This window comes from Capsicum annuum, unplaced genomic scaffold (genome assembly GCF_002878395.1).
Source record: "Capsicum annuum cultivar UCD-10X-F1 unplaced genomic scaffold, UCD10Xv1.1 ctg81071, whole genome shotgun sequence".
Classification (NCBI taxonomy): domain Eukaryota; kingdom Viridiplantae; phylum Streptophyta; class Magnoliopsida; order Solanales; family Solanaceae; genus Capsicum; species Capsicum annuum.
The window spans coordinates 22,429-33,450 of record NW_025891766.1 but is presented as its reverse complement, the minus strand read 5'-3'; the positions used below and the strand labels follow the sequence as shown (position 1 = coordinate 33,450).

The window sequence follows — 11,022 nt, the reverse complement described above, 5'->3', positions numbered from 1 at the left end:
CTTGCAGAAACTTCAAAGGCAGTTTGATGAACTCCAAAGGAATTTAGCCGACTTCGGAGCAAGGCTGAGGAGGGTCCTGCTACTGCCGGATGAAAATTATCTGATTGACAATAATAATAGTAATAATAATAATAATAATAATAATAATCATAGTAATGATAATAATAATAATAGTAGTAATATAATTAGGTTATGTTTTATCTTTTAGCGTATGTACGTATGTATTTCATTTTCCTCCTTTTGTATATCGGATCAACCCAAGGGATTCGAAAATCTATGTTTGGAAATGGTGGTCGACTTTGAATTTTAAATTCTTATTTAGTATATAATTATTATTTTGTTTATTTCTTATTCTCAACATGTCGACGGAGGTTAATCTTATGCGACAGATTGATCATATGTTTCAACAGGCGGTTATTAATAAAAAGGGGTTATTGTTATTGAGAGGGTGAAAACACATATCTTTTCGATCATTTAATATGAAAAATGGTTCGTAAATAAATAATAAGGAAATAAATAATATACACAATTTATAACTGTAACAGAACAGTTATTTAATTTTAATAACTGATCGTGACTCTTCGACATATTTATTTTTAAATCTATTTTTTAATCTATATAATAAAAAGGTCACCAAATTTAAATTAAAGATATGTTGATTATTAAAAAAGATAGCTTATATGTGCAACAGATATATTATCTGATGCAACAGATTGTCGATTTATCACAATAAATGGTAATTTATTGTCACAAATGGGTTATCTGATGCAATTACTGAAAAAGAACTTATCAAGTGATAACTTTCCACAGTAATTAAAGTCACCAGTTTTAATGTAATTAATAAATAAAGGTGAATAGTCTCGCTTTTTATTTTTGAATTTGTTTTTTTCTTTATATAATAAAAAAGTCACCAAATTTGGATTAAAGATAAGGATATAATGATTATTAAAAAGATATATGTTGCAACAGATATATTATTTGATGCAATAGATTGTGAATTTTTTACAACAAATAGTATATCTGTTATCACAGATGGGTTATCTGATGCAACAGATATATAATTTGTTGCCACAACTCAATAAAAACCGTTACGGAAAAGAACTAATTAAGTCATAACTTTCCACAGTAATTAAAAAGTCACCATTATTAATAAATGAAGGTGAACAATCGCGCCTTTTTATTTTTGGATATATTTTTTAAATTTATATATAAAAAAAGTTACCAAATTTAGATTAAAGATAAAGATATGATGATTATTAAAAAGATATATGTTGCAACAGATACATTATCTGATGCAATAGATTGTAGATTTGTTGCAACAAATGGTATATCTGTTGTCACAGATAGGTTATCTGATACAACAGATATATAATTTGTTGCCATAACTCAATAAAAATGGCACCAGTATTAATAATGGAGGTGAAAAGTCGAGCCTTTTTTCCTAACTTATTCAAATTCAATCCTCTATAAATAGGTTCCTCCTTTTTCGTTCAATCTACTACACATCTATTTATTTCTTGCTCTTGTCTTTCATATTACACCTTCAACTACTTTCTCTTGAAGGACTCGATAGCTTTTTCCTGTCTCTGGTAAGTTTTTTTCTTGCTTTTTGTGTAAATATACATTGTATTAAGATTCTTTTATTTACTTTTATTTTTGCTTTTTTTGTCAATTTATGCGTGTTCTAGATATAGTTGATCCAGTGTGGAATATATCTATTTTATGAGACGTTGTACGAGAACTACAGAGGCAGGTTCATGATATATAGTGGGAGTTGACCGCTATCAGAGTAAGGATATTGCGGTAGATCCGCAAGATGAAGAGGGCGTTGCTTCTGTCGGTCAAAGATTGACCAGCTGGCGATAATAATAATAATGATGAAGATAATAATAATAATAATTAGATTATTTTGTTTCTTTGTTTTTAAGTCTATGTATTTGTATTTTTATTTGTTTTAGTTTAATAAAAATGTTATGTTTGATCAACTTTGACGTTTTAACTCATATTTAATTTTCATTCTGTCTATTATCTTCTCAGCAAACATGTCAATGATTAGACGTATGGAATAATTTTGAATCCAGTAGCAATAGCAAGATTTAAGATTTATCTGTTGGGTTTGTGGCAGGGGCTGATTTGTGTTGTTCCAAACGCAGTCTGTTTCAATAGATAACTAGTCTATTGCACGGCTTTGACATTTTATTTAATACTTTCTCTGTCTCAAATTAACCCGTCTCAAATTGAGATGACATATTGATTAAGAAAAATAATTAATATGGTGCCTAGTTTACCATAATACTCCTATTAAATGATGTTTACACTTTAATTTGAAGAAAAAGTGATTAATGCAAAGGGCAAAACATGGATTTTTTTTATCTCTTCTTGATTAATGTAAAAAGACAAGTAAAATGAGAAATCTAATTAGGAAATTTAAGACAGAGGGAGTATTTAATTTTCATTCTGCCTATTATATTCTCAACAAGCATGTCGACGATTGGACGTAAGAAATAATTTTGAATCCAGTAGCAATAGCAAGAGTTAAAACATATTAGTTATCTGTTGGGTTTGTGGCAGGGGTTGATTTGTGTTGTTCCAAATAAATTAATCATCTATCGCAATAGATAAGGACGGATTATTTGAGATGGAGGGAATATTTAATTTTCATTTCGTCTATTATCTTCTCAACAAACATGTCGAAGATTGGGCGTAAGGAATAATTTTGAATCTACTAGCAATAACAAGAGTTGAAACACATTGGTTATCAAGTGGGTTTGTGGCAGGGGCTGATTTATATTGTTCCAAACATATTAATCATCTATTGCAACAGATAAGCCGTCTGATACAATAGATAATTAGTCTGATGCAATAGATAATCAGTCTGATGCAATAGATAATCAGTCAAATGCAACAGATAACTAGTCTGTTGTAATAGATAAATCTTCTATTGCGCCAGATTAATCATCTGATGTATCAGATGAGTGATCTGTTTAAATTGTGGGCACTTATGTCGGATTCATGATTGGGTTGTATCCATTGTTGGAAAAATAGCAGTAATTGTGTGCCCAGATGACAAATTCAAATAAAAATCATAATTTTACTTACCAAAGTCACTTATGAAGTAATGCCAAAGTGGAAAGTGATGTAGGAAATAAAATTTGACCTAAGAAATTGGTCAGATAGCAGCAGTAGCGGTAACAACAACAACAATGGTCGACAAGAAGAAGATGAAAATGATAATGAATTAGAATATGATGATAATGAAGCATAAGATGATGAATAAAACATCAACAATAATGAAGAACAATAATAATGAAGAGAGAGAAAACAACAACGGATGAGAAGAGAGAGAAACACGTCTTTTTCCCCCTTTCTTGTTATATTAACTAACATTTGGATCAAAGTATAAATTAAAAAACTTGTGGGTTATTTTCAAACTTCCCCAACTTTCTTAATCCATAATAAAGTAATTGTCAACTCCACGCAATAATTAAGACCTGTGTCACCTACACCTCATTTTAAAACTCTTTTATCACCTACAGCTCAAAGCCTCCAGTTTCTATACTATATTTATACCATATTAATAGGATGTAGTTAAATAATGTTTAGATGACACCAATTTCTATATCAATTGCATATCATGTTTATAGAAACACCAGTTTCTAAATTATTATTATACCATTTACAGAATGTATAATCTTTATGAAATACCAGTTTCTATACCATATTTATATCATGTTTATAGAAACATCAGTTTCTACAATATTTTTATACAATTTACAAAAATATGTAAATATCAGAGAAGATATAATAGCCACAATCTCTGTCGCTACAACTGAATATCACCGATAACAATTACATATTTGCTGCAGCATTAAAAACAAGAAAAACTGCACCAAATTTCCACACAATCGGTCTATTTTGTTCGTCCCCCGGTGAAATTCGTCGGCAACTGAAATGGGGGTTCGGTTTTGGAGTGTTTCAGATGAGTTTTTCGGTGGAGATGCTTCGGCGATGGTTTTTGAATACATATAAAGGTGATGAAATATATGATAAAGAAGAAGAAATTTGGTCTATTATTTCAAAATATTTTTTGGATGATTATGAATTAGTGGAATCTTGAAAGAAAATGGTGGAAAGAGTTTTCGAGAAGGGCCTAAGAAAATGGTTGAAAGGGTTATGAAGAGAGTGAGATTTGAATTTTTTTTTTAATCTTTTTTTACCTTTGAATAAAGATATAGATCAATGCTAAAAAGAAACGGATAGTTACTAAAAAGTCAATCTATTTGTTGCCTAATGCAACCACATAAAGATAGATCTTGTGGTAGATTTTGTAAAATAAAATCTTCGGCTAGATTTTATAATATAGGCTCTAAATTTATATATTTATGTGATTTATATTATATGAAAGTAGATAGTTATGGTTAAAACTTTAATTTAATTAATTAAATTTCAACCATTAATTTTAAATTATGACATTTGCCTTTAATTCAAGTAAGAATTTGGGAAAATTGGAGAGAAGAGAAATAGAGAGGAGCCGGATTCAAGAAATCTTGACGTGATTTTTATGATCGAGGACTAAGAAAGTACAACTAATGTAATTCGAGTAGTTATGGCTTGTAAATTATCACAATTACTTGAGAGAAAGTTTGATAAGAAGAATGCTCACGACTATTAGAAAATAAATTATCGAAATTATGAATAACATAGTGTTCGCAACAAATTTTCGTTGTGCTGAAAATTAACTGTAAGCAAAAATAAAATAAACAAAAAGAATAATTTTATTTAAATGAATTTTACGGGTACAATTTCGTTGTTCTCTTGATTTTTCTCTCCTAAGCTTTTCCGTGATTCGAGGGCCTTTTGTAGCGTGTTTCTCGAACGTAGAATGATTTGAACCTCCTAGAAATACGTTTGGATCTCCAGGAATATCAGACAACACTTCATCTTGTCGAATTGATCTTTGGGCAGAATTTCGTTAGTCAATTCTTTGAAGAGCTTTGTAGTCAATGCAGAAGCTTCCTCCACTGCTTGCAGAATGACCTCAAAAAATTATGTAACCCTCTTATTTATAGTTGTAAGGGGTGGACAGTCCAAGTATAAATAACCTCTTCTGCCTCATTCTGATTGGTCCATTCAGTTTTCAAGCTTATCATGTGATAAGTTGCTTGTGACTGGCCAAAAATATGTCATTTGGGACACTTGACGATATTTTATTGTCTCTTGAACTTGACTTGGATTGCCACATCATTTGAGTGTGTGACCTTGCCTCATTGATCTTTAATTTGACTGGGATGCCACGTCACTTGACACGTGGCATATTGGGCCTCAAGGTAAGGTGGACCTTGAAGTCCGTGATGAGGAATAAAATGGGCTTATTATTTTAATAACCCAAAATAATTTTAGACCCAATAAAATACGGGTCAAATCTAAATTTTATATAAATTTTATCCTATAAATTTTACTTGTCTACACATAGCAAGAAGAATTCTAATAATTGCCAAAATCATAACTCTAGGCCTTTTTTACATTGTTTCTTACTTCATCCTCTTTTATTTATAATCCTTTTACTGCTTTATTATTCCTTTTTTACATTGTTTCTTACTTCATCCTCTTTTATTTATAATCCTTTTACTGCTTTATTATTTATTTCCTAGGTAGTTTAACTATTCAAATTTATTTTCTTAGTGGTATTGAATAACTATACTTGATCTTTAGTTTCATGTGGGATTCTACTCAGGATTTAAGAGCCGGATTATATTTACAGTGACTACTAATTCTTTTTAAGATGAGTTTTAGGCGTGACTAAATTTTAAAGAAAAAAATAACAAAATTCATAAATACTATATTAAAATACATTTTAAAAAAAAAAAAAAACGAAACAAAAGAAAACATAAACGGGGCGAGACTAGGTGGGGTAATTTTTTGAAAATGCTAGAAGAGGCAAAGGTAGGCAGGGCATATCAAATAAAGACTTGCCCTACCCCTTTCCAACCTGCACATCCCTATCAGTACCTAACCATTTTTGTTACAATTCTAAAATCATTATTTAGTGTGCAAAATAAAGAGAGGGGATGATATATAAATGTATTTTTTAATTTGGTCTTAGTAGGTATATAAGTTTGACTTGTAAATGTGGACACTTAAATTTGTATGACATTAAATAAGTAGATATATACATTGTCCTATGTGGCACGTGGCGTCTCAAGCTAATTGTCATGTAGAATGTGTATGTCTGCTTATCCAAAATTGATCGACAAAGATGTCAACTAAATCAAGTTAAAAGAAACGTTTATGTATTATGAATAAACAGAAAACACAATGGAGCGACTATCAATTATTACTAATAGCAGGTCATTGTGTTCATTTCCATCAGTTTGTCTATCACATTTTAAATTTTCTTTCTTTAAAAAAAGTATGTTGTGTATTAAAAATAATGATAGGTTAATGTGCATCCTCCTAACCTAAAATATCAGTTTTACAGCCCTCGAAAACTAAGAATAGATAATTAAATCTTTGTGCCTTCAAATGTTTTAAACCAAAAAAATAATAATATAAACATAAGTAACTATTCATAATTTGCCACATAGATTTATAATAGAAGTATTCCACACAATATGTGTGTATTCGATTTTCATCACTTTCTTCCCTTTCCCATCACACTTCTATGTAATTGAGGTTCATTTTTTTATTTCTTTAATTTTGTTACTTGAGAAAACTATGCCATCTGTGCCAATATCCTGCAAGCTCATGTTATTTGAATAACAAAATTTCATGTCTAATTAATGAACGTGATACCATCGGGCACAAAGCTTCTACTATTTGAATATAAGGGCATATTTAAAGTTGAAACACAAAGCGGAAAATTAACCAAACCAGCAAGTTATTTCTTTAACTCAACGTAAATCCTCACTCCATTGTTGTTTCTTATGACAATTGGAGAAGAATTTCCTTCAATGACATATTTCACTTTAATTTTTTTTACGCACTTCGTCTATATCCAACTCCATGGCGATCGTAGAAACCAATTTCAAGAAAGTAATACTTTCCAAAATAATTATTGCATCACTTTTGTATGACTTATAAGTAGTTTCTGACTCCCAAATTCCAGAATGCCGCAGCAATATTTGGATATTCATGTTGCTTTTTGAAGTATTTAAGAACGTATGTAGAAGAATTTTGTTGCTTTTTTTGAACTTTTTTAGAAGAAATTTATTGCAGCAATAGAGCTTTTTTGCTTTCCAGATCTTGAATCAAATATAACAGAAAATAAAAATTGAATTCTTAGATTTATTTTTTTTAAATTCAAATTTCAATTACTAGTTTTATCCATAAATGAATTAATGTTAGCTAATTATTGTTGTTAATGAAGGAACAGTAATATAATTACTGATTTCAATTACCTTAAAATTAGGAATAACTGTTTCATCATACATTCAACCAATGTATAATATTTGGCCGAATGTATGAGTATATTTGCCAAATTTCGGTAGAGAAATTTTACCCTTTCAACTTGCGACAAAGCCAATAGTGAAATAGAGTTTGATAAAGCAACTAGTGCCGTAATGTGTATCGAGGGTAGTGAATATGATTCGGTTGCATTAACAGTTGTTGAAACGGATAATCAATATGCGCTATATGTGCCTAAAATTGAAGTAAAAAACTTCATTACTGATTACAAGAACACTAAAATAATGGTGAGTCAAATATACAAGGATAAGGAAACTCTTGTTTCAGTAATGGTAAGACACGCAATAGCCAATGGATTTAACACAAAAGCGAAACGATCCGACAAAAAAAGGTATGATATAAGATTATCAATTTTATGTCTTGATTTTATAACATATGCAAATTTCTTTTAAGAAGTTTATGTTGTGTAGTTTTGTGAACTGTTGATCTTTAATGTTAATATACGAATGTATAATGTGATATTATATGTGTTTGGTAATGTATAATTATATCGTGCCCGTCAAAGAAATGTATGATACATTGGTTTAAGAGATTCTGAAGTCTTTTGTGTTTTATTACTGGTTTGTTAAGTTAAAAATTCGAATGTATAATGTTAATTATACATTCAGAGATATGTATAATATAACTGGGGCAGTGAAAGTATTTCTTTGTTGTTCTTACTATCTTAATTTTTAATAGTTCTGTTTTATACATTGATTAAGTTTTTATTTCTTGATGCAGATATGCACTGATAATATGAATAAAGACATTCTAAAATTTATTGTATTTTATGAATTATTTTTTTAAGTTAAAAGACGTATGTATAATGTTGATTATAAATTTAGAGATATGCATACTATAATTGGCCAGTTTCAGGAATAAATTTTATTTTTCTTTCTATTTTCAAGTTTAATACTTTTATTTAATACAATGACTAAGTTTTTATATTTTGATGCAGCTATGTACTGATTTATCGTACTGACGATTGCAAGTGGGTCATGAAGGCGTCTTGTATGAATGAATCGGAATTATTTGTGATTAAAATATTTATTTCGGAGCATAGTTGCAGTCTTAGCGATAGAGTACTGAATAATGTGGTGGCGACAACTAATTTTGTGAGTGAATTTACAGCTCCAAAATTAATCAATCACAAAATAAGACACACCCCCGCGGACATTATAGAAGAGATAAAGTTTGTTTATGGAGTCGACATTAACTACATGAAAGCATGGCGTGTAAAAGAGAAGGCGATTGCAATGCTTAGAGGTGGACCAGCAGATAGATATAGAAAAATGACCCGTTATATTTATATGCTAAACCAAGTGTATCCACAATCGCATATTCGGATGCATAAAGCAGTAGATAATGAGTTAAAATACTTGTTTATTGCATTGCATCCGATGATAAAGGGATTTTGAATTTCGTAGACCTGTTGTAGTTGTTGATGTGGCATATTTAAGTTGTCCATATGAAGGAACATTTATATCGGTAAGCACATTAGATGGTGCAGGTATGTGCGTTCATATTTTTGGTACTATTTTTTTGCTTTGTTATTTACTATATATTATATTAGCTTATACATTGATGTTTTATTTATAATGATTCGTAAAGATGCTAAAATTAGCACCTTTATAGTTGACTTTTTTTTTTTTGCAATGATTGTCTTGTTTAATTTATATGTAGGTTGTATTCTGCCATTAGCTTATGGTGTTGTTGATTCAGAGAATGACAACGCGTGGATTTGACTTTTTCAACAGTTTAGAGAGGCATTTGGTGAAAGAGACAACATGTGTGTTGTTTCAGACAAAAATAAAAGTATCATAAAAGGTGTAAGCATTGTTTATCCTAATGTCCCTCATCTAGCTTGTATTTGGCATTTATGGAAAAAAGTTTGCACCTATTTTAGAAAAAAGCAAAGATAGACTTAGTGACCTATATTATTCCTTGGCTATATCTTATAAAAAAGAAGATTTTGAATATATTATATCAAAGGTTGTTAAGGTTGATCAAAGAGAATATCTGGAGGAAGCTGGGTATGAAAAATGGGCTTGGTGTAACTCTCCTGTGAATAGAGGTAGAATGATGACTTCAAATATAGCCGAATGTATTAATGGTTGTTTGGTTGAGGCTAGAAAACTTCCTATTCTAGGTTTCCTAGAAGAAGTTAGAATCTTATTTGCTGCATGGAATTGTAAGAACAACAAAATTGCATCTTACACCAATACAACTCTTGGCAGAAGATTTGAAGAAATACTAACTCATAATGGTTTTAAAGCTTTGCGGATGACAGTATGTATTAGAATAATTATGGAACAGAAACTTTGTTTACATTGATTATATATTAATATTTTTACATTTGAAACATATTATGCTTTTTGGTAACAGGTTAAGCCAGCAGAGAGTTATATTTATTGTGTTTATGATTCGGTACGGAGGTACATTGTAGATATTGAGCGTGGCACGTGCAATTGTGGCCGGTATCAAATTGATGAATTACCTTGTCCACATGGAATTGCCGTATTAAAAAGTAAAAATGTGGATGTAAAGGATTATGGTCATTATTGCTCTGAATTATACAGGCCACAAACTATAGTGAAGACATATGAACTACCGATAGTTCCAATGCCAGACAAGAAGGTTTGGAATGTTCCAGATTTTGTTGATGATGAAAAATTTTTGCCCCCTAAATATCGAAGACCTACTGGTAGGCCAAAAAAAAGAAAGGAATTTGAAATCAAGTGAATCACTATCTTCAAATTTGAACCGTTGCGATAAATGCGGACAAGCCGGTCACAACCGTAGGACTTGCGTTCCAAAGGAATCATGATGAAGATAATATGTTTTTCTACATACTGATAGTTTGATTGGTTTTAGTAGTATAAACATTTTAATTAGATTTTGTTGGAATGTTGGAACAATTAATGTTAAGATTTTTGGTTGTTATTTGAGTTTCACTTGTTCAATTAATATTTAATAGTATCAGAATAGTTTGTATAATTTTTTGTTTATCATATTTCGTAACCATATTAATGTAAGTTACAACTGATTGATATATGTATTATGTAATCTGGGAAATATAACATTCACTTAAAAAAATATTGAAACATAAGCTGTATGAACTGTTATACGTTAGTAGTTACTGTGTAAGAAATGTATGATGTAGCGTTATACTTTGTGTTGGTGTATTATGTTATACAGGAAAAAATGTCATTTTAATGACTCTTAATGATTACACGTTATACGTTTATCTAAAGTATATTTTGTTCAGTTACGAATGTATAAATTAGATTATACATTTGTATCATTGTATGAAATAGTGTAATACTTTATAAAAGTGAATGTTGTGAACTTTGTTTGTAAATTTTATTTAAGAAAAAAAAAGTGTGACAACATGTATTATGTTATGTGTTACATATATTTAACGTATTAATTATTAGTGCAATGTATTTTTAACTTATAAGAAAATGTACGTTACAGTAAAAATATAATGTGTTCAAATGCAATGTCAGTATATTTTTATTTTTATTTATACACGTCTTAAAAAAAAAAAGGCAAACTCAACATCGACCAAGAATTAGT

At 29.8% G+C, this 11,022-nt stretch overlaps 1 protein-coding gene across 1 annotated transcript; it reads left to right on the top strand.

Moving 5' to 3' along the window:
* Positions 1 to 9,525: 9,525 nt before the first annotated feature.
* Positions 9,526 to 10,185, top strand: LOC124895290. Its single transcript, XM_047405730.1, has 2 exons — positions 9,526 to 9,732; positions 9,829 to 10,185. The coding sequence occupies exons 1-2, from the start codon at positions 9,526 to 9,528 to the stop codon at positions 10,183 to 10,185; spliced, it is 564 nt and encodes a 187-aa protein (XP_047261686.1).
* The last annotated feature ends 837 nt before the right edge of the window (positions 10,186 to 11,022 follow it).

Excerpts from the sequence above, each read along its gene's own strand:
- LOC124895290 (XM_047405730.1), top strand. The coding sequence starts at position 9,526 with ATGACTTCAAATATAGCCGAATGTATTAATGGTTGTTTGGTTGAGGCT. Across the intron at positions 9,733-9,828 it reads TTAAAGCTTTGCGGATGACA|GTTAAGCCAGCAGAGAGTTA; the intron begins GTATGTATTAGA and ends TTTTGGTAACAG.